At 40.6% G+C, this 25,197-nt stretch overlaps 2 protein-coding genes across 2 annotated transcripts; one reads left to right on the top strand and one right to left on the bottom strand.

Moving 5' to 3' along the window:
- Window positions 1-5,699: 5,699 nt before the first annotated feature.
- LOC129007793 (olfactory receptor 52P1-like) lies at window positions 5,700-6,647 on the bottom strand. The gene has a single exon (XM_054439064.1). The coding sequence runs from the start codon at window positions 6,645-6,647 to the stop codon at window positions 5,700-5,702; it is 948 nt and encodes a 315-aa protein (XP_054295039.1).
- A 16,937-nt stretch (window positions 6,648-23,584) lies between these two features.
- On the top strand, window positions 23,585-24,651 carry LOC129007795 (olfactory receptor 52K2). Its single transcript, XM_054439065.1, has one exon. It carries the CDS (start codon window positions 23,630-23,632, stop codon window positions 24,572-24,574), a length of 945 nt encoding a protein of 314 aa, XP_054295040.1. The 5' UTR covers window positions 23,585-23,629; the 3' UTR covers window positions 24,575-24,651.
- Window positions 24,652-25,197: the final 546 nt, after the last annotated feature.

Here is a 25,197-nt window from a genome sequence, read left to right as displayed (position 1 = left end):
TTTCTTTCATGCAGAATTCTATCAAATATTTGAAAAAATAAAATAAATGTTACATGAATATTATCAGAAAATAGAGTATAACAGATTAGTTTCCATTATATTTTGTGAGACAAGCAAAACCCTGATATAAAAACCTGATACGGAATTACAAGAAAATTAAAAAAGCAATACCTATCATGAACATAAACATAACTATCCTTATGAAAATATTAGTAAACTGAATCCAGCAATATATAAATATGATAATACATCATGACAAAGTGGGATTTATTCCAGGAATGCAAGGTAGTTTAACATTTAAAAATAAACAGTATTTCACAGCACTTTGGGAGGCCGAGGGGAACAGTTCACCTGAGGTCAGGAGTTTGAGACCAGCCTGGTCAATGTGGCAAAACTCCATCTCTACTAAAAATACAAAAATTAGCTGGGTGTGGTGGTGCAAGCCTGTAGTCCCAGCTACTCAGGAGGCTGAGGCAGGAGAATTGCTTGAACCCAGGAGGTGGAGGTTGCAGTGAGCTGAGATTGTGCCGCTGCACTCCAGCCTGGGCAACAGAGTAAGGCTCCATTTCAAAAAGAAAAAAATAGTAAAATAAAAATTAAAACAAGCAAGTATAGTATACTGCATCAGCAGCATAAGGGAGAAAAACCAGATGGTTACCTAAGTATGTGAAGAAAAATAATTCACCAAATTCAACACAATTCTTGATGAAAACTTGCAACAAATTTCAACAGGTGTGTACTTTTTCAACATGGCATCTGTGAGAAGTGTATAGTTAACATATTTCATCATGAAAGACTGAATACTGTCCTCCAGACTTCAGAAACAAGCCCATGGATATAGGCATATGTCCAAACTCAACTGTCTACACAAAATAGGTACAAGTTTTTGCATATCAATTATACCTCAATAACGCTGTTAATATAAGAGTGAGAGACCATAGCAGGCATTAGGATGTGAACATATTGAAACTCTCCTACACTTCTGGTATGAGAAATGTAAAATGGCGCAGCTGCTCTAGAATAACTTTGGCAGTTCCTCAAATGGTTAAACAGAGTTACCACATGACCAGTAACTATACTTCTAGGTATATTCCCAAGAGAAATGAAAACATATGTCCACACAAACAGTTGTACACGATGTTATAGTCACATTATCTGTAATCGCCAAAAGGTGGAAACAACCTAAATATCTGTCAACTCATCAATGGATAAACAAAATGTGGTATATATTCATACAATGGAATATTATTCAGCTAGAAAAAGGAATGACATACTGATATGCTACAACATGGATGAACCTACAAAGCATTATGCTAAGTGAAAGAAGTCAGTCCCAAAGTACCATATATTATGTGTTCATTCATATGAAAGTCTGGAGTAGGGAAATCTAGAGAGGCAGGAGGAAGCCGACTAGTGGTTGCTTAGGGTTGGCGGGGACAGGAGAATATGAGGGTGATAACTACAGGGTATGAGGTTTGGTTTTGAGGTGAGGAAGATGTTTTAAAATTTACTGTGGTGACAGTTGCATGTATCCGTGGATATGCTAGAAACCATTGAACTGCACACTTTGAATGGGTGAATTGTATAGTATTTGAATCATCTCAATAGAGGTGTTAACAAAAGAAAAATATCAGAAACAAGGCAAGGATGTCTGCTTTACTAGTTTTATTCAATGATGTATTGGAGGTCCTAGCCAGTACAATAAAATTTAAAAAATTAAATATCAATCAAAACTCTAGCAATTTTTGTAGAAATGAACAAATTGATTTTAAAGTATATATGGGAAAATGAAGAACCCAGAATAATAAGAACCACTGTGGAAGTGTAGTGTTAGAAGACTTACACTACTTCATTTTGAGACTTACTATTAATACTATTATTAAGAAAGTGTAGTATTGACACTTTCTTGATCACTTTCTTGATCCAGTTGCCAAGGCAAGTCAATTTGGAAAAGAAAATCTTTAACAAATAATTCTGAAACAATGGAATATTATGTGAAAAATAAATCTTGAACTCTAGTTTACAACATACACAATTTTTATTCATGTTGGATCATAGGCCTCAAATTAAAAGCTAAATCTATAAAACAAAGCACTAACCATGAATGAAATTGATTATTTGGACTTCATCATAACTAAAAATTTCCAGTAATCAAAAGATACTAGTAAGAAAATGGAGGTCAGGAGCTGTGGCTCATGCCTGTAATCCCAGTACTTGAAAGGCTGAGGTGGATGGATCACTTGAGCCCTGGAGTTTGAGACCAGCCTGGGGAACATGGCAAAACCCCATCTCTACAAAAAAAAAAAAAAAAAAAAAGAAAGAAAGAAAAAATAGCTGGGTGTGGTGGCTCATGCCTGTAGTCCCAGCTACTTGGGGAGCTGAGGTGGGAGGATTACTTGGAGTCTGGGAGGTTGAAGTTATAGTGAGCCAAGGTCGCACCACTGCACTCCCACCACGGTAACAGAGCAAGACCCTGTATCAAAAAATTAAAAAAAAAATCAAAAGGCAAGTCACAAAATTGAATAAAATATTTTCACTATGTATATCTGGCAAATGACTTGTATCCAGAATATAGAAACAGCTAGTACAAATCAACAAAATAAAAAATTTATTAGAAGAGGGCAAAAGACTTTAACAAACATTCTACAGAAGGCACATGCATGAACAGAAAACACGTGAGAAGTTGCTCAACATCAGAGAAATGCAAATTAAAATCACAAGTTACTAGCTTACTTTTAGTCAATGGACTGGCTAAAATGAGAAAAAGAATGACAATATTAAGGACTGACCAGGATGTAGAACAGCTGGGAACTGTTGTACATCACCGGTGAGGTTAGAAAATGGTGCGATTACTTTGGAAAAGCAGGTTCTATTAACCTCTGACCCAGCCATTTCACTGCTAGGTTAAGAAATAGTCATAGCAGTTTTATTCATAATAGTAAAATATGGGAAACTCAGGTATCCAGAAGTAAACTTTGACATGTTCATACAATGGAAAATTACTTAACAATAAGAAGAAATTAACAGTTGATGGACACAACATGAATTTCAAAAACATGTTGAGCCAAAGAAGTCAGACAAAGTATACGTATTGTATAATTCTATTTATGTGAATTTCTAGAACGGTAAATTAAATTTAATCCAAGGTGATCAAAAATTAAACAGTAGAACAATGGTTATCTCCATGGAGGTTTGAGGTATTGCTGGGAAGGAGCACAAGGGAACCTTTTGTGATTGTGAATTTTTTTTTTTTTTTTTGAGACAAGATCTCACTCTGTCACCTAGGCTGTAGAGCAGTGGTGCAATCACAGCTCACTGCAGCCTCAACTCAGCCAGGCTCAAGCGATCCTCCCACCTCTCAGCCTCCTGAGTAGCTGGGACTACAGGCTAATTTTTGTATTTTTTTGTAGACGAAGTCTTGCTATATTGTCCAGGCTGATCTTGAACTGTGGGGCTCAAGCAATCTGTTGGCCTGAATCTCCCAAAGTGCTGGGATTACAGGCATGAGCCACTGTGCCCAGCTGATACTTTGCATCTTGATTAAGATGGTGTGTATACTGATGTGTATGTATTTGTCAGAGATGTATTTTATGTAAATTATACCTCATTTAAAAAGAGAGCTTTGGGAAAATTAATCCAGCCATAGCCAATATAGTCCCAAATAGGATGTAGCAAGTTTTCTTGACTTCCCTACAGTTTGAGTTAAGGACCCTGGAGAATAGAATTTACTGGCTAATCTGTGGCCTCTGATTATCTGACAACCTGGGGTGTCTGTGGGCAAATTAAGACTACCAAACTCATTTGTGGTGAGACCTGGGGTGAAGGAAGAATTATTTGGATGGCTTCAGGTTGAGTAATATGAGAGTCACTGAGAGTACATGGGGGAGTTTTGCTGGGGTTCCATATTCAAGTTGTCAAAAATTTATCTTCCTGAATCACCATATGTCCAACACCTAGAATAGCATTTGGCATATTTCATGTTCTCAGAAATGTCAGTGATGTTAGGAAAAAAATTATCCTCTCACCCTTGGATCAGACTTTTACTAGATTCTTGGTCTTAGGGTCTAGATTTATAGGAACTCACCTGGTCAAGAGTAAAAGGCATGGAATTTCAAATTAGAAATGTACTTGCTTTTTTGGGCAAGCAACTGTCTTCCTAATCTTCTGCCTCTGGCCCTGTAAGTTGGGGGTAATTATCTCATCAGATGATTATGAGACTACAGTAAATGTATATTCTGTTGGTGCACTACAGAATGTTAAACTAATCCACTGCAGCTACTGACTGGAGTTCTGAGGATCCAGGGAATCCTGAGCCCATTAGAGTCCTTCTTCTGTTTAAGTTCTTTCCAAGATTATTAAAATGCTTTATCCAGGAGCCAAATAGCTCTCTAGTGGCTGCCATCATTTTGTAGTTTTCATTTATATAAACCTGCCTCAGGAGGTCAAATTGGACAGAGTTCCCTTTTTTCTTCCCAAAGAAGGGACCTGGTTCCTTCCCTGGAACTTTGATGCTTAGTGGAATCTGCACAAGGCCACTCTCAGTGCATAGAAGGAAATACTTAGGATGTCATCTCATATTAGGCTTTGCTCTTGCACCCAGGCATGGCCTTACCTGCATACAGAGATGGGGTGAGATGAGGTGTGGCCTGGGGCCTCATTTCTTCTCAGCAAGTTGGTGTTCTTACACCCATGGTCTCTGTGTTTACCCTAATCATATTAGTTTGACCTTTGAACAACAGGGGTTTGAAATATGCAGGTCCACTTATAGGCAGATTATTTTTAACCAAACACAGATAAAAATATTGGAATTGCAGGATATAAAATCTGCAAATAAGGAGAGCCCACTTTTTGTATATTTCTGTTCTTAGGTCTCACTTGGAATATGCACAAATTTTGGTTTATATGGGGTTCCTGGAACCAATCCTCCCGCATATACAGAGGGACAACTGAAATAGTATGATTCAGTTTGGCCACTGTCTCCTTGTGTTTCCTCTAACAGTGAGCAGTCATCACAAGAGGAGGCCCTTTGACTTAATTTGCCCTAGATTTTAGCAAAATATTTGGCCCATACTTCATGCTCAGTGAAAAGATAAAAACTACTCCAGAGAACCTTCCTAGATTGACATTATACCTTGTTACTTATTCTTGTGTACATTGGACAGTTTGCCCAGGATTCTCCTACTTTTGTTGTTATCATCCCTATGGCTAATTGCTAAGTGCCTTTTCTCTGCCTCTCTGCCTGATTCTATGTATGGGTGTGGGTGTGTTTCTCCCCAGTCAAATGTAGAACTTGCTAAGGGAGGCATATATGTATTCCTATCAGAGTAGGAACACCTGCCTGTGGATGAGGGTTATTTCTCCTTGTCAGACCAGTAGCTATATCTTTCCTATTTTATCAGTATCTTCTGGAAGGTAGGAACAATGTCAGATGCAGAATTGGATTCCCTGGGAGGCCATCAACAGTTTGGTAGCCATGCTTCCCATTAGACAGGGGCTCCCTGAGCTTTGTAACCATATCTACATCATAAGTAAGAAACACCTGACAGATCTTCCACCATCTGACTTTGCTGTTGCTCCTTATCAAAGTATGGGTACCATTGAGCATGAGTTTCTGTGTCCCTATCATGTTGGGAGCCACCAGTCTCCCCTGAGGGCTGAGGGGCAAAGAAGATAAAGGTTTCAGGGTGGGGTTGAAGACTTTATGACTGAGCAGGGCCCCACTTCAGAAGCCAGAGGGCCCCATCCCAGATCTGTTTGGTCTTCATGCCATAGATTATGGGGTTGAGCATGAGTGGCACAACCAGGTAGAGGTCAACTAGGAGGATGTGGATGTGCTGGGGCACATGCTGGCCAAACTGCTGTGTGTAGAAGAAGAAGAGTCCTGGTGTGTAGAAGAGAAGGATAACACCCAGGTGGGAGCCACAAGTGCCAAAGGTCTTAGCCCTTGCCCCCTTGGAGGAAAGGCCTAACACAGCCCGGAGGATGAGTGCATAGGAGACAGCAATACAGATGGAGTCAGTGCCCACCGCAAGTGTGGCAGTGGTGATGCCATAGATGTTGTTTGACTGTGTTCCTCCACAAGCTAGCTTCACCACAGCCATGTGTTCACAATAGGAGTGGGCCACCACTCGACTGCAGTAGCTCAGTCTTGCCAGTAAGCAGGTGAGTGGGGTCATAAGTCCCAAGCCACGAAGCATGGCTGCAGACCCCAGCTTGCCTACAGACTCTGGGGAGGGCAATGACCCATAGTGCAGAGGCCAGCAGATGGCTAAGTAGCGGTCAAAGGCCATTGCTAGCAGTATACCAGATTCTACAGCTGAGAAGCCATGGATAAAGAACATCTGGGCAGCACAGTCCCCAAAGGTGATCTCAGCATCCTTTGCCCAAAAAAGTGCAAGGAGCTTGGGCACAGTGGAGGTGCAGAGGACCAGGTCAATGGTGGATAGCATGCAGAAGGACAGGTACATGGGCTGGTGCAATACAGGCTCTGAATGTACCACTAGCAGCACCACCATGTTTCCCAGAATTGCCGGGGCATACATGGAGCAGAAGGGAAAAGCAATCCAAAAGTGGGATGCCTCCAGGCCTGGAATTCCCATGAGCAGAAAGGAGGTTGGGTTCTGATGGCTATGGTTTATGGGTTTCATGGCCAAGTAAGGTGGGTAGAGAAGACCTCACTGCCTTGCTCTGAGTCCTAGGAATCCCTGAGAGATGAAGCAACTGGGATTCATCTTTATGCTATGGCTGAACAACAGCAGGAAATATTTGCATTAGACTTCATGAAAAGCATCCAGGATGGGAAGATGGTAGGGCACTGGGAGATAATGCAAGGCAGGAGGTGGGTTACTATCTTCAAGGTTCAAAGGAGCCCTTCACACTTCTATCTGATTCAATGATGTCCAGGCTGTGGGTGGTGGGCAAGTGGCATGGCTGTAGAAACTTCTCTATGGTGACAGGCTGTGGCTAGAGAATTTTACAGCTTTCTTCCACCTGTGAGCACTCTTTTGCCTATACTCTAATATTTTTTTCCTTTGGATTCATCTGCCTGTGTGAAAATATAAAAGTAATATTAATGATAAAAAGTCAGGCAGATTCGATGGAAGACTCAAATGTGGTTACTTTTCAAGATGGAAAGATCAGGTCTGAAGGGAATTGATAGGAAGGAGGAGAGATCTTGGATGGATTTTTCAAGCCATTGAGGCTATAATAATCCATAGATGAGGCTCAGAGCCTAGGTTCTGATCAGGAACAGCAAAATAGAGGTGATAGGCTGAGTCTCTGGTAGTCTCATACAGGCGTAAGATTGCCTGGCTTATGTTTAGTACAAGGATCCTGCACTTGCCTCAAGTGTCCTATATGGATGCTGGTAGAAACAGCTGTGATCATGCACAATTGATCAGTGGTAGGGATCACGCTAATTTGACTATAAAAATAATCTGTTAAGGTCATTGAGAAATGATTGAATACAAGGCATTTTCTCTCATAAAAATCAAAAGTACATAAAAGAAAGAGGTAAGAAGTAAATTTTAGTAACTGGGAACATGGAATCGTTCCCTGAAAGCAAAAATGGAAACCCAAGTTTGACCAAATGACAGTACTGTGCTTCCATACATCTCCCCATATCTCCTGTCTATTACCTTCAAACACCCTCCTGATCTTCCCTCACCTACATTTTAAAATATATTTTATCTCATTTTTTTTCTTATCTAACCAGGTAGTAATTGGGAATTTGAGAGAAAGGAAAGATTAAACAAAAAAAGGTGGAAGGGGACAGTAGAGGGAGATGTGGTGAGATAAAAAAGATGAGAACAAGAACCAGAAATAAACATAGGAGAGAGTAGAAAGAAAAGTTACCTCTATCAAAAGAAAAGAGCTTCTAATATAATTATATGTGACTGTGCTCCAATTGCTAATTGAAACAGAGAGAGTGGAACCGATTGTTCCCTATAGTGATGCTCATCTGTATTCCTAATCTTAAAATGCAATGCTCCTTGCAATCCTTAGTATCAGCTACCCATACCCAAAGATCATAGGAAACTGCTTTGGGGAAAGAGGTAGGAGCAGGAAGGTCTTCTAATGTGATCTGCAGGAAAGAACTGTGGTCCAGGATGCCTCCTTTCCATCCCAGTGTCAACTGTGGCTGTCACTCTCATATTGAGCAAATCATCTTGTTCCTTTCTGTCTTATCATCCCTTTATGTATTTCCTGTTTTTCTCTTCTATGATATCTCCCTGAATTTCCACCATCCAGCCAGGGCCCAAGCAAGCCTAGAAGAGATTTTAGCCTTCATGGTAGCTGAAAGGTCTGGGACAGAGAAATCAGAGTGTGAAGAAACTTGTGAAATGATGCATGTAAAACTGTTCCATTTGATGAGAATGCAGTGTTTGGCTGGGCCTGTGATTGTGTGTATCTATATATGTTATTGTGCAAGATACATGAGCAAGCCTATACTCAGAAGACACAGGGACATACATACACTTATGGAAGACATTGTTTTTGGAGTGTCCCTGCTTCAGTACCCTTTGTGGAGAAAATTGAGAGCTGAATAATCCAGTCATGAATGAGACAGCCCTACTTTCTTTCCCTCCCTTCTTTTCTTCTTCCATCTCAGTCTTTTAATAATTGAATCAGATTTTCTCAGGCCTTAAACTGCTACTTGAAAAACTTTTGCTCCACCCTTGATCTGGAACTACACAGCATAATGACCACAATTTCCCCTTGTCTCACCCACTTTCCACAGATGGGGAAAATGAAGTTGGAAGAGCATATGTTGAGTATAATATTCCTGGATTTTAGGAAAGAGGTCAAGGTTGAGGTGAGAGCATTGGAGGTCTTAACTTTTTGATTCTCCTACTAATATTTGAATTAGACCTCATGAAAAACACTCAAGATGAGATTTTAGGGCACTGGGGAGGTATGCAAGGCAGAAGATGGGTTATCATCACCGTGTTCAAAGGAACCTTTGCCACTTTAGTCTGATTCAGTGATGTATAGGCTGTGAGTAGGTGGCATGGCTACAGAGCCCTCTCCATGGTGAATGTCTAGAGACTCTTAAAGCTTTCTACTCTCTGCCCATGAACTCTTTTCTGCCTATACTCTAGTGTTATTTTCCTCTGATTCATCTGCCTACTGAGATCAGGCAAGGAAGACTCCCTGCCTCCTCCACATAGCTCTCCAGAATAATAACTCTCCTTCATGCCCCTCATTCCCCTGCTTTCTTCTTATTTATTGTAGCACTTGGTATAAGAAAGGCCTTACCTAAAATATATAAGAATAGGAGTTCAGATGCCAGGAACAAGGCTGTCTCATGAGGAAAGGAGCAAGTTCTTTATTCTGGAGGTGCTCATGAGCGTCTGGAAGTGACCAACCTAGAATTTAGCACTCACTCATGGATGCCCAAGGGCAGCCAGATTCAAATCCCAGCTTTACAACTCACCAGCTGTGTGATCTCAGTCAAGCCACCTAAACTCTCTCAAACTGTTTCCCTATCTGTGTAACCTGGAGAGGTTGATTCCTACTTCATAGGCTACTATGGCGATTACTAGGGGAGACAGTTATCTGAAGAGCCAATTAAACTACATGGCCACAAAACAGTGGTCAAAAGTGTGATTCATTTGTAAGTCCTTTTAATCTGAAGTAGAGACAACCTCAGTGAAAAAATTACCTTAGTGGCAGTCATGTCTTTGTTCAACCGTATAATAGGCACACTGAGAAGACCAGACAGACAGAGAGACAAACTTACCAGGTCTGAGGCAGGATGCGATAGTGGAATCTGGTCCTACAGGGGTTAGAGCATGGGAAGCAAAAGAGCTGGGGTATTTGTCCTATTATTAGCATCCTACATGAGGGTAGCAATTCTCTGGAGGATAAAGACACTAAAAAGACCCCTGGGATGCTGGAAAGAGGCAGCAAATTGAAAGCTGGAAATACAGGCCCTGATGGGAGAGGGAAGGATAGGATAGCAGAGAAGATCTATCCTGAGAGTTCCATGTGGGTAGGTGGGGTATTTGGAAAGGTCCTTGAGCATAAATAGTCTTAAAGGATTTTTTGGCATAGAAACATATTTTAGAATGTTTTACCAATTTTGTTTTTTTCTCCTGGCCCCCTCCCTCCATCTAAAACCAGCTTGTCCAACCTGCAGACCAACGCAAATTTGTAAACTTTCTTAAAACATTATGAAATTTTTTTGTGACTTTTTTTTTTAGTTCATCAGCTATCATTACTGTTAGTGTATTTTATGTGTGGCCTAAGACAACTTCCAGTGTGGCCCAGCCAAAATATTGGATATTGCTGATAAAATATTTGCTTCTTGGTGTTTACTTAAGAAAAACAATTTTTTTTGAACACTAGTTCTTCATATGTAAAGTAGGGAAGCAGTGAAGATTAAATTAGATGATGTATACAAAACATTTATCATTTTTCCTGGTATCTGCTAAGCCCTCAATAAAAAGTGTTTATCTTATTTTATCAAATGTAACAATCACTTACTGAGCATCTATTATATGTGAAGGATTATGCTAGATTTTAAGGCATAGGGTTGAAGGATCATGCCACTGTTCTCAAGGAGGTCACAGTCTCGATTGGAGGATGGACAGACATTAAAATCAATTAAAATTCAATGGGACATATGCAGACTTTAAAAAACAGACAGAGGCTCTTTTGGCAGGGGAGGGATTCACTATTAAGAATTAGTCAAAGATTTAGGGTTTAGAAAGATAAAGTGGGTCTGAAGGGAGGAATACACCAGGAAGAGGACACAGCACGTGTAAAACCTGGAAGGCAAGGGACATTGGGCATTTTCTGGGGACCATTGAAGCCTAATTCAAAGCCAATGTTTTCATGATTCTTTTCTGACACCCTGTGTGTGTCCTTTCTCTCTATTGCCCATGCAGCATCTCATCAAATGCCATTCGTGGGATAGAGTTCACTCTAAATACTGTTGGCATGACCTTAGGTAAGTTAAGTAACAACTCTTAGCCTCTTGTTCCCTATTTTCAAAAATGGGGAAGATTGAAATGAGATAGCACATATACAATTCTTACTAAAGTGCCTAGAATCTGGTAAATCATCAGTAGATTCCTACATGCTAGACTTTGTGAAGGCAGAGACCAGGACGAATCTCTCTCTCTGTTGGCATTTAAAAGAAGATTGTGATGATGTTAGGTACAGGGGGAAGGCTGTCAAAAGAACAGATTGGATTCTAATCAAATGTAGTCTGGGCAGATATGAAACTTGATTTCGGATAATAAGTCAACAAACACACATTGACGGCTTGTGTATCTGCTATTGTCCTGGAGATATAAAGGTTTGGAAATATTCCTGCTTTTAAGAAGCTTTAAATGCAGATGGTGAAGGGAAGACCTAGTGAGGAATGACTTGGCCCAGATGATGAAGAGGAAGGTTCAGGCTTTATTCTCCAAACATATAGGTTTCCCTGGGAGCTCACAGAGAAATGACACTTCAAATATGAAAAGTTTTGGGGATCCTGAGTTTTCATCATTCTCCCATTTGGTTCTTCAGGGACTCAACTGATTCTAAAGTGGCAAAACAGATACATGAAATGATTTAAATTTTCTGCCAGCTCCACAATGATCAGAGCCAAGCCTCAGCTCTCCATTATTTTTATGGGTCTCAGGGACAGTCATAGATGTTTAGCATTAACTTAGGATACTATGGGGGCACATTTTATTCAGCCAACAACAACTATCCTATACAATATTATTGAGCACCCACTATGTCAGTATTTCTCTAAGTACTGCTAGGAATGCCATATTGAGCAAGGAAGACAAAGTTCTTGTTTCATGGAATGTCTATGCTAATAGGAGACATTTGCATTAAAAAATCAATACATGACAAATAGATATTGAAAAGTTCCATGAAATTAGAATGGCTATTATCAACATGATGAAAGATAAGTGTTGGAGAGAATATGAAGAAAAGAGAATCCTTGCACATGGTTGGTAGGAATGTAAAGCAGTACAGCCTTTATGGGAAATAGTATAAAGATTCCTCAAAAAGTTAAAAGTAGAACTACCTGTATGATCCAGCAACTCCAGAACTGGGTGTATGTCTAAAACAATGTTAAAGAGATATATTCACACTGATGTTCACTACAGCATTAAAGTGCTATGAAGTTAGAATGGCTATTATTAAAATGTTGTAAGATAACAAGCATTGGAGATGGTATAGAGAAGTTGCACATGGTTGGTAGGAATGTAAATTAGTATAGCCATTATGGCACATGGTATGAAGGTTCCTCAAAAAATTAAAAATAGAACTATGAAAACTTAAAAATAGAACTATCATATGATCTAGCAATCCCAGTACTGGATATATATCTGAAGGAATATATTGAAGAGATATCTATACTCCAATGTTCACTGCAGCAGTACTCATAATAGCCAAGATATGGAATCAGTCTAAGTGTCCATCAATGGATGAATGGATAAAGAAAATGTGGTGGCATGCGCGCGCGCACACACACACACACACACACACACACACACACACACACACACACACACACAGTGGAATACTATTCTGCATTAAAAAAGGAGGAAATTCTGTCATTTGAGAACATATATAAATCTGCAGATCATTATGTGAAGTGAAATAAGTCAGGCACAAAAAGACAAATATTGCATGATCTTACTTAGATGTGGAATCTAAAAAAGTTGAACACAGAAGTAGAGAAAGTAGAATGGTAGTTCCCAGGGTGTGGGGGTGTCAGGATTGAGGTAATGTTGGTTGGAGGAGACAAAATTTCAGTGAAAAGAAATAAATTTAAGAGACCTATTGTATAAGATGGGAACTACAGTTAATAACAGTGTATTATATTCTTGAAACTTATGAAGAGAGTAGATTTTAACCGTTCTCACCACAAAGATGGAAAAGTATGTGAGGTAATATATGTTAATTCGCTTGATTTAGCCATTCCACAATGTATACACATTTAAAAACTCATGTTGTATGTGATAAACATATACAATTTGTTAATGAAAAATAAATTTTTAAAGTGCTGTGGGTAAAAACAGGACAATAAGACAGAAAAATGACATGGGACACAATTTTAGATAGGGTGGTCATGATAGGTCTTTCTGAGAAGGTGACATTTGGTAGAAATCTTGATGAAACAAGTGAACAAGACATGCAGCTGTATGGAAGACAGTGCTCCAGGCAAAAGGAACAGACATACAGGCCTTGATTTCTGGAATGTGTTTGGTGAATTTGAGGGACAGTATAAGGCCCCCAGTTGCTGGACTGGAGTGACTAGGAGGAGATGGTAGGAGAGGCAGCAAAGGTCCAGAGACAAAAAAGGTATTTGTAAACCATGGTGAAGACTGAATTTTGTTTGATCTGTGGTGGAAAGCTATTAGAAGCTTTTGAACAGGGTTCTGTTATACAGTGACTTAAACTTTAAAATACCTGCTCCGGGTTTGATGTAAGGGAAAAGGATAAAAGAGTTGTTATTGTTACAAAAGTTATTGTTATAGCCAACACAGGAAATGATTTTGCCTTAGACCAGAGTAGCAGCAGGGAGGCAATGAGAAGTGATTACACTTGGGATATACTTTGAAGGTCCAGTTGATAGGATTTGTTGGTAGATTGATTCAATGTGGGGTTATGAGAATATGATGGGCTTCAAGGAAGGCTCCAATCTGAGAAGTTGAGTAAAGGGAAGGGCTTCAATGCACAGGAAACATGAAGAGAAAAGTAGGTTTACAGGGGTGGAGGGAGAGAGGAACCAGAGTTCTGTTTTGGTCCTGTAAAGTTGGACATGTATATTAGGTAAGAATAGATGTTAGAAAATAATTGCCATTGCTTTGGTGTTTTAGTCATGAAGTCCTTGCCCCTGTCTATGTCCTGAATGGTATTGCCTAGGTTTTCTTCTAGGATTTTTATGGTTTTAGGTCTAATATTTAAGTCTTTAATCCATCTTGAATTAATTTTTGTATAAGGTGGAAGGAAGGGATCCAGTTTCGGCTTTTTACATATGGCTAGCCAGTTTTCCCAGAACCATTTATTAAATAGGGATTCCTTTCCTCATTTATTGTTTTTGTCAGGTTTGCCAAAGATCAAATGGTTGTAGATGTGTGGTATTATTTCTGAGGGCTCTGTTCTGTTCCATTGGTCTATATCTCTGTTTTGGTACCAGTGCCATTCTGTTTTGGTTACTGTAGCCTTGTAGTATAGCTTGAAGTCAGGTAGCATGATGCCTCCAGCTTTGTTCTTTTGGCTTAGGATTGTCTGGAAATGTGGGCTCTTTTTTGGTTCCATATGAACTTTAAATTAGTTTTTTCCAATTCTGTGAAAGAAGTCTTTGGTAGCTTGATGGGGATAGCATTGAATCTATAAATTACCTTGGGCAGTATGGCCATTTTCATGATATTGATTCTTCCTATCCATGAGCATGGAATGTTCTTCCATTTGTTTGTGTCTTCTTATTTCGTTGAGCAGTGGTTTGTAGTTCTCCTTGAAGAGGTTCTTCACATCCCTTGTAAGTTGGATTCCTAGGTATTTTATTCTCTTTGAAGCAATTGTGAATGGGAGTTCACTCATGATTTGGCTCTCTGTTATTTGTGTATAGGAATGCTTGTGATTTTTGCACATTGATTTTTGTATCCTGAGACTTTGCTGAGGTTGCTGATCAGCTTAAGGAGATTTTGGGCTGAGATGATGGGGTTTTCTAAACACAGTCATGTCATCTGCAAACAGGGGGATCTAATTAAACTAAAGAGCTTCTGCACAGCAAAAGAAACTACCATCAGACTGAACAGGCAACCTACAGAATGGGAGAAAATTTTTACAATCTACCCATCTGACAAAAGGCTAATACCCAGAATCTACAAAGAACTTAAACAATTTTATAAGAAAAAAATCAAACAACCCCATCAAAAAGTGGACAAAGGATATCAACAGACACTTCTCAAAAGAAGACATTTATGCAGCCAACAGACAGGAAAAAATGCTCATCACCACTGGCCATCAGAGAAATGCAAATCAAAACCACAATGAGATACCATCTCACACCAGTTAGAATGGTGATCATTAAAAGGCCAGGAAACAACAGGTGCTGGAGAGGATGTGGAGAAATAGAAACACTTTTACACTGTTGGTAGGACTGTAAACTAGTTCAACCATTGTGGAAGACAGTGTGGTGATTCCTCAAGGATCTAGGACTAGAAATACCATTCGACCCAGCCATCCCATTACTGGGTATATACCCAAAGGATTATAAATTATGTTGCTATAAAGACTCATGCACACATATGTTTATTGTGGCAGTATTCACAATAGCAAAGACTTGGAACCAACCCAAATGTCCGTCAATGATAGACTGCATTAATAAAATGTCGCACATTCCATGCATACCATGGAATACTATGCAGCCATAAAAAATGATGAGTTCATGTCCTTTGTAGGGACATAGATGAAGCTGGAAACCATTCTGAGCAGACTATCGCCAAGGACAGAAAACCAAACACTGCATGTTCTCACTCATAGGTGGGAATTGAACAATGAAAACACTTGGACACAGGGTGGGGAACATCACACACTGGGGCCTGTCATGGGGTGGGGGATGGAGGAGGGATAGTGTTAGGAGATATACCTAATGTAAATGATGAGTTAATGGGTGCAGCACATCAACATGGCACATGTATACATATGTAACAAACCTGCATGTTGCTCACACGTACCCTAGAATTTAAAGAATAATAATAATAATAAAAAGTCTGGAGTGGGCCTGAGAGCCTGTGAATTCTTCCCAGGTAATGCTGCTGATACAGGACCACACTTTCAGTGTTTTAAAGAAAAAATTAAATAAAACAGGCATGCCATTCAAAAAAAAAAAAAAGAAAAAATAATTTACCAATTTGAAGTTCAAGGGAGATATCTGAGTTGAAGATATAGAGTTGTGAGTTATCAAAGAGTAGATAGTTAAAAACCATGAAAAATGATGAAAATGCCTACAAGTTAGTGTACAAAGAGAAGAGATTCAAAGGAGAGGAAAAAAAGAACTAGCCAGCAGAAGACAACACTAATGAGGAAGAAAGAAAACCTGCAAGATGTTGTTGTTCAGGAAACCAGGAATTGGGAAATGCTCAACTGCCAAATGCTATTGGGTAAAATGGGGTTGGGTAAAATGAGGATGCAAAGCCATAAGCATGATACAATGGACTTTGGGGACTTAGGGGGAAGAGTGGGAGGGGGCAAGGGATAAAAGACAACAAATATGGTGCAATGTATACTGCTCGGGTGATGGGTGCACCTGGTTCTCACAAATCTCCACTAAAGAACTTACTAATATAACCAAATCCCACCAGTACCCCAATAACTTGTGGAAAAAACAAAAAGAATTCATTATTTGTGTTTTCAAACAAATGGTGCTGGGAAAACTGGATATCCACATGCAAAAGACTGAAGTTGGACCTTTACCATATAAAAAAAATAAATCAAATGGATCAAAGATGGAATATAAGATCTAAAATCATAAAACCCATACAAGAAAACATAAGTGAAAAGCTTCAGGATTTTGGATTTAGCAATGTTTTCTTGGTTATGACACCAAAAGTATAGGCCTCAAAAGAAAAATAAATTGGACTTCATCAAAACTAAAACTTCTGTTCATGGAAGGACTATCAAGAGAGTAGAAAGGCAACCTACAGAATAGGAGAGTGTTTGCAAAGCATACGTCTAATAAGGTATTACTATCCAGAATATATAAAGAACTCCTACAACAATACCCCCCCCCAAATAATCCAATTCAAAAATGGGCAAAGGACTTGAATAAACATTTTTCTGAAGATATACAAATGGGCAATAAGAAAAGAGGCCTAACATCAGTAATCATTAGGGAAATACAAATGGAAACACATTGAGATACTATTTTCACAGCCAGTAGGATGGCTATGATCAAAATCCAGAAAATAGTGTTAATGAGGAAGTGGTAAGGTTGGAACCATGTATACTGGTGGTGGGAATGCAAAATAGTGTAGCCATTATGGAAAATGGCATATGGTGGTTTCTCAAAATAATTAAATATATAATTACTTCAATCTTTCCCTAACACAGCCTGGTATCTTCCATAATGATGTTCCTAATATAAGCTTGTGAACTTCAAGTCTGGATCACCATCTCTATGTAGCCTGTGTCTGCTAAACTTAATTCAGATTTTCACAGTGCAAGCCCTGTGTAGAAGTCCACCTCAACCCAATAAGTTCTGGAGACTCCAGGTGTGAGAGGCAAGTCCTTGTCTCTGAGGGACAAGAGTTAGGATAACTGATGGAAGATTTGTGTGTCTCTGTGGGAAGAAAGGGAATGTGACCAGAATACAGTCTCAGTAGGAGCTACTGGGCTCCCATCTAGAGTTATTTCAGGTTAAAGGACTTAGAGGCTACTGCAAAAACCAACTTCCTTTCTCAGGACCATGGCAGAAGAATAGCAAGCTCTAAGACCAGTGATAAGAGGATTTATTGATATGTTGGTATTATTAATGGTTAATAATTGAGCAATAATAACATTGAGAGTTATTCCTCAATGATCTCATTGGATCACCCCACCCAGTGAGGTGGGAAGGACTGGGATTATTGTCCCCACAACAAGAAACAATCCAAAGAACAGAGAGGTTAAGTGCCTTGTCAAGGTCACAAGCTGAGACAAACCTAGATCTGTCACCTATTACCTTAACTCACAGCTCTGTCTGCAAACAAAAACATCCAAACTCCAAATAAAACAAAGAATAGATAACCTTGACCAAGTTTTGCCTGAACTCCACTTTTCTGAGTCACAACTGGAAAGCATACCCATAAGACAGCTGCTTGTGTATTCTTAGGAGGCTCTATTTTGCAGTTTGCACTGCAGGGAAGGAAGGGGAGGGTGGAGAAGGAAGGAGAGGGTGGAGAAGGGCACACTGATTACTGAAATCACACTCCATCCTGCCTCGAGGGAGAGGCATGATCGAATACCACAGAATGGTGAGGGAGTAGGGCCTGTAGCAAGCCAGAGGCAGGAATCCCAGAAGACCGGAGCCTGAAGCAGAGAAGGCTCCTAGAGTTGGCCACAGAGAAGAGACTAGGCTCATCATGGGACCCTTTCAGAGTATTCCTCAGAGACAGGGCCTGTTTCCTTTTTCTTTTGGGAAAAGAGTAGCTGATTATGAGGATATAGCCAGACCCTCCCTTTCCAACTCTCTTTCCCAAACTTTCTCTAAAAGAGGAAAACTGCAGCAGTTTTCCCTAAAGCGCATGGCAAATGAATTGAGCTTCCTGCTGAGGGGTGAGCACAAATTGGGGCAATGGTGGAAGGGGAAGACCAGGCAGATGGAGGGCACAGTGAGACAGCTAACACAGATGGGACTAGGGACAAGACGACTAGTGCCTATGCTGGAATCAGCTGGCTCCTGGGGCTGGAGCAAGTCAAGGGCATATGAGCTGGGGGAGTAGTGAAAACAGGAACAACCAGGATAATGGCAGAAATCAGACTGAAAATAATAATCACTAGAGGGAGAATCCAAAGGCAGAGCAGAGACCTGATGGGAGAAGAATGTTTAATATTTGAGGGGAATAGGCTAGGTCAGGAAGCTGAGCCATGGAGTGCACAGAGCAGAATCCAGCTCTTGCAGATCTCTTATGCTCAGACAACCTAACCTATCTTCATCTCAGTCATTACCTTATCTCCCAATTCTCTTCTCTCATTCTCATCCCTGTATATGTCTAACAGGAGAGCTCTCAATCCTCCTCAAAATACTTGCTTCTGCAAGCTCCAGATCCTCCATGTCATCATTATCAGAGGAACAACTTTCCTGCCTCTCAGGCATGCACTCCTTTTTGTGTTGTACATTAGGGACCTCCTCCAGAAAACCTTAGCATTCAGCTAAGACCCAGACCATATTAGTCACTTCCATCCTACTGCACATTCTGGCCCAACCTAAGTCATAGCTGCTATAATAGTCCAGGATAAAAAGGAGGAGGCTGAAATAAGGAGGTAGAAAGGACAGGTCAGGCACACTTACTTATTAAAGTTTTCAGCAACAACTAGTTATATCTTTGCAGCATGGTCTTATAGTAGTCCTATAGACCATGGGTCCCCAACCCCTGTGCCACAGACTGGTACTGGTCCATGGCCTGTTAGGAACTGGGATGCACAGCAGGAGGTGAGCGGTAGGTGAGAGAGCATTACTGCCTGAGCTCTGCCTTCTGTCAGATCAGCCAAGGCATTAGATTCTCATAGGAGCAAAAACCCTGCTGTGAACTACATATGCAAGGGATCTAGGTTGTGCACTCCTTATGAGAATCTAATGCATGGAGTAGGGGTGAGGAGATGTGAAATTTAGTACTAGATATGCTGCTTATTTCCTCCATGACCATTTGGGGACTCAGTTTCCCAAACCCATCATTCTAAGGCCCTCTCAGGATACAGGTGTGGCCTGCCACGTAGATAAGAGCACTGATTGAATACTCTGTAGGTATGGAGTCCCCATGCACTTTTGGGGGAGACAAAGTCTTCCTTTTGTTGTTTGCTGACATCTTGGCTGTGAAGGCAGGAAACAAACATAAGACGATGACATGTAAGGACTGGACAAAGCACTCATGCCAAGCAGGTTCCAGGGTGTTGGGCAGAAGACCAGATAAGCAGAGTCAGATGGTGAATGGAATTAGAGGTACCTTTGAATGGACACCGGAAAGAGGGAAAGTTGATGGATTCTCAGGCATTTTAAAACAGAATAGTCAAGCTGTGGGATTGAGGACAAATAAATGCGAGGGCCAGGTGTGGGCAGCAGGAACACACCGGGAGTAAGGGAGATGAGGCCACTCAGGGAGCGGGGAGCCCTGTTTGGAATTGAAGCATATTCACTTAGGATAAGGGTGACAACATGTATAAGAGGACATTCTTTTATTTATTCAAGAAATAGCAAGTGCCTATATGGGTTATAGTTGTGGTAAAGACACAAAAGAGTCCTTTCATCATGAGGCTTCCATGCGTCCATCCTAAAGCTAAGTCCTGGAGAAAATGCACAGATATAAGTTAGACTTTGAGGAAGAGTTTCTAACAAGAGGCTTTTATTCTGACCTAGGTAACAAAAAGTGATGGGAAATTTCATAGAATTTTCCATCTGTGGAGGTAAGTCTCAGTTTGGATCAGAGGGTGGTACACCATGCAGTGGGAAGGAAGGAGTAAGTTTCTCCAGGAAGGGAATCATTCGTGCATTCATTTAAAATAGCACTTTTCTTTTCCTAGTGCTGTTCTTTATGGACACAAAAGGGGGAACAAGAGACACTGGGGCCTATCTGAAGGTGGAGGGTGGGAGGAGGGAGAGGAGCAGAAAGAATAAACTATTGGTTATTAGGTTTAGTACCTGAGTGATGGAATAATCTGTACAACAAACCCCCATGACACACATTTACCTATATAACAAACATACACATGTACCCTTGAACCTAAAAGTTTAGAAAGGTTAAAAATAAAAATGCACTTATTGAGTATCAACCATGTTCAGTAAAGTCTGAATATAGAAGTGAATAAAGTCACAGCCTTTGTACTCAAAGAATTCATGGCCTGATGAATTACTAGATACATGCAGAGGTAACACAGATGGTACCCTCATTGTGCTATTTGATTCAATGCGTTAGCGAATCTTCATTGAAATGACTGAGAACATCTTCCTGGAAGAGTCTGAAAAGACTTCACCAAGAAGGTGGCAGGATCTTGATTAGGTATGAAAGGGGACAGAGGAAAGAATTCCAGACAAACAGTATGAGCTACAAACATTACCCTTTCAGGAAATGGCAGATAACCCAGTGTAGTTGAACCTAGGATGAATATTTAGGGGACCAAAAGGAGTAAGGCCAACAATTTAGGCAGGAATAGGTTTTCACAAGTGTTTAGTGATTTTTATTTTTCTTGTAGCAATGAGATCCTATAAGTGGTTTTCAGCAGGGAAGTGTTAGGTTGGCGCAAAAGCAATTGAGGTTTTTGCATAAAAAGTAATGGCAAAAACCACAATTACTTTTGCACCAAACTAATAAAATATGTGGTCTGTCACACTGTAGTGGATGAGGTGAGCAGGGGTAGAAAACTAAGGAGGTTTTTATACTGACAGAGGAAAGAGATGATGATGTGTCAATTATGGAAGGCACAGGGCATCGAGAGAAGAACAACAGTATGAGACAATTCAGGGGCAGGATCAAGCAAGGGCCACAGTCACTGACTGAGAAGGAACTCCATGAGCTCCAGTATCTGTGGAAGGCCATATGCCTGGAGAATAATGAAAGGAGAAGTGGAAGAGATGAGGCTGAAAAGTGAGTAGTGACCAGACCACGCAGGATCTTGTAAGCCAGAGTTAGAATGTGCATTCCATCCTAAGTACAATGGTAGCCCATGAAGGCTTTAGTGAAGGCCTTGCCTGATAGAACTTGCTTTCTTAAATGGCCTTTTTGGGTGCAGTACAGAGAATGAATTATTATAGAGGGTACAAGATTCCATACCACTGAGAAGAGTTAGGAGACTTTTGTAGTCCAGATGAAAGATGATGGTGACTTAAATAAGAGTGCTTGGCAAGGCACACAAAAAAGAGTAGGGACTGGAACATATAGGTCAATCACACTTGCCTTTTGAAATTGGATATAAAGGATGAAGAAGGGGACTGAATCAAGGCCCCCTGGGTTTCTGACCTAGCTATGGGATGGATGGTAATAATACATACTGAGATGGGCAAGTCATGGAGAGGAAAGAGTTTGTGGAGAGAGATTTCTGTTTTGGCCCTATTTTGAGACTTCGAAGTGGAGCTATCCAGTGGGAAGTAGGATATGCTAGTCGGGAACTCAGAGTAGAAGCTAGACAGTTGAGTATTCCCTGAATATTGATTTCTCTTGGCATTTTTACCACCTCAGAGAGCACTTAGAGAAGTATGAGAATAAAAAGGGAACAAAAAGAGGAGAGAAAAGGAGAGAGAGAGAGAGGGGAATAAATAAGCAATGATAAGATCATATAAGGGGAGTAGAGGAGATGGGAGCTAGATTGGAAGGAATTTAAAATTAAGAGATGAGGAAGTAGAGAATGAATTACTCAACTTTTTCAACAAATGTTGCTATGAAGGAAAACAGTTGCGGGTGTTAGATGGAGGGAGATATAAGGCCAAGGAATGCAGGATTGTGCTGATGTCAAGAAAAACATTTTAAAAACGGGGGCAGATTTGTGTGGGAGGGGAAATATTGTAATGACAAATAACAGTTTTATAATGCTTTACAGTTTACAGGGACTCTTCTCATGATTTTATCTTTCCTCATGATGAAGCAGTAAAATTGTCATGGAAGATATGGTTATGCCTTCCTCTGTAGGTGAGGAACCTAAATCTTTAAAAATTTCAGTGATTAATGCTAGTTTCTATTGGTAGGCTGATGGCTCAATCATTACTTAAACCCAAGTCTTTAGATTCTAATTTTTTTTCCTATATCATGATAATGAGTTTGAGTTATATTTCTGTTAACTTGAATATGCTGGATTTATACTTCCTAGGAAGCAATGAGGTAGAAGCAGAAGAGTGTAGTGATTTAAGACATTGGATTGGGAGGCAGCAAACCAGAGTTCTCAAAGCTCAAGTTTCATCTTTGACGTTTTCCAACTGTTCTGATTGTTAGTGACTTAATCTTTTGTTTTCTCAATTCATAAGTGTCCACATTTACCGAGCACTGTTTCAGATTTGTGCTAAGTGTTTTAAAAGATCTCAAAATCCTCAAAAGAAAGTTTTTAGGCAGGAACTGAAAAAAAAAGGTGGCACAGGTCAAAAATATTGGAAGGAAATGTTTAAACATTTTCAAGGGAAATGACAACAGAAGGTGGAAAAAGAATGATAAGGATCCCAGATGGAAAAATAGTGTGAAGGGAATAGGTCAGTCTTGCAAAAAGGTAAGTGTGGGGCATCTCTTCTGAATGTCGTGAAGGCCAGGAAGGAAGAAGCATGTAGAGATGAAGGTTAAACTGCAGTTAGGTGAAAGAGAACAACAAAAGGGCTTGACTTCTCATGTTCTCAAGTTACCTGGAGGTAGGGCTTTAGTTGGAGGGATTTCTGAGTGTCAAATAAGGACCTACGAAACCCCTGCTAGAAAAAAAAATCTAAAGAACTTGTAGGGAAGTGAATTATTAGAAAGTGCTAACTACATTTATTTTTCATATGACCAAGATTGACATTTCAGGGCAGAAACTCATAATTGGGAGTGTAGTTTGAGTTGGAAGGCAATAGGAAGACAGTGACAGTAAATGTTTATGGGTATGATTTGAATTAAGCAGCAATCTATACTCTTTACGAAGTTGCTTTTGGCCACATGCAGGCCACAAAAGGTTCTTCCTCCACTTGATTTCTCAATAAGGCTGCTTTGTAATACTAGCTTTATTTGAATTAAATGTCCCGAGCACCTTATAAGCACCTTAAGGGCAAGGATCATGCATAATATTTCATGACACATATGATTATTTTCTAATTTCTGTTAATGTCTGAAAATGGGGATAAAAACTAATCTTCTCACAAGAATGATCACAGTTTGAATGTGAGCATTGTAATTCTACTGATATTGAATATTCTCTGGAAGGGCCCTGTGGAAGCAGATAAGGAGGAAGATAATTCCCAGGAGCCATGTCAGCCTCCAATATCATTTCAACACATCCAACTGCCTTCTTGTTGATGGGGATTCCAGGCCTGGAACACCTGCACATCTGGATCTCCATCCCCTTCTGCTCAGCATATACTCTGGCCCTGCTTGGAAACTGCACCCTCCTTCTCATCATTCAGGCTGATGCAGCCCTCCACGAGCCCATGTACCTCTTTCTGGCCATGCTGGCAGCCATCAACCTGGTCCTTTCCTCCTCAACACTGCCCAAAATGCTTGCCATATTCTGGTTCAGGGATCAGGAGATCAACTTCTTTGCCTGTCTGGCCCAGATGTTCTTCCTTCATTCCTTCTCCATCATGGAGTCAGCAGTGCTGCTGGCCATGGCCTTTGACCGCTATGTGGCTAACTGCAAGCCACTGCACTACACCAAGGTCCTGACTGGGTCCCTCATCACCAAGATTGGCATGGCTGCTGTGGCCCGGGCTGTGACACTAATGACTCCACTCCTCTTCCTGCTGAGATGCTTCCACTACTGCCGAGGCCCAGTGATTGCCCACTGCTACTGTGAACACATGGCTGTGGTGAGGCTGGCATGTGGGGACACTAGCTTCAACAATATCTATGGCATTGCTGTGGCCATGTTTATTGTGATGTTGGACCTGCTCTTTGTTATCCTGTCTTATATCTTTATTCTTCAGGCAGTTCTACTGCTTGCCTCTCAGGAGGCCCACTACAAGGCATTTGGTACATGTGTCTCTCATATAGGTGCCATCTTAGCCTTCTACACACCTGTGGTCATCTCTTCAGTCATGCACCGTGTAGCCCGCCATGCTGCCCATCATGTCCACATCCTCCTTGCCAATTTCTATCTGCTCTTCCCACCCATGGTCAATCCCATAATCTATGGTGTCAAGACCAAGCAAATCCATGAGAGCATCTTGGGAGTATTCTTAAGAAAGGATATGTAGAGAGTGAGGTGGAGAAAGAATGGGTTGGCTTGTCTGCTGGAGTTGGGGACAGGCTATGGTAGGATGTGCATGGCTGCCAGGATCTTCATGTTTAGTTTTTCCTTGGGAAAAAAAAAAATGATATCCTGAAACTCAGAGCCACCAGTCTGTTCAGGACTAGTGGGTCTGTGTCCTCTGGTAGCCTGTGGATTGAACATGCTGACTGTGCTGTCTCCTCACAGTGCCCTCACCCCTATCTGTAACTTGACAGTGTCTTGACCCATGGGTCTCCAGGTGACTTCACCGAAAGACACAAAAATGCTTCCAACTTCATTTGCTGAAGAGAAGACTTTGAAAATCTGAGTTTCTTTTCTTAGTCATCGGGAATTTGGTGAACTATCCACTCGGGACCTGGGTAAGGGCCAACAGTATACCTGACATAGGAATCCTTCATTCATTCTGACTGGTGGTGTCCAGCTTCTGATGAAACACTCAGTGTTAGGAAGTTTGCAACATTCCAGGGCTGCAGGTTCTGAGTAAGACACCTATGCTTGCTAGAAAATCATTTTTCCACCTAAGCCGGTATGTATATTCTTTAACTTATATTTACCAATCCATCCTTATGTCCAATTCCTTTTATTAAG

This window comes from Pongo pygmaeus, chromosome 9 (assembly GCF_028885625.2).
Source record: "Pongo pygmaeus isolate AG05252 chromosome 9, NHGRI_mPonPyg2-v2.0_pri, whole genome shotgun sequence".
In the NCBI taxonomy this organism is placed as follows: domain Eukaryota; kingdom Metazoa; phylum Chordata; class Mammalia; order Primates; family Hominidae; genus Pongo; species Pongo pygmaeus.
This window is presented reverse-complemented; position numbering and strand designations above follow the sequence as displayed.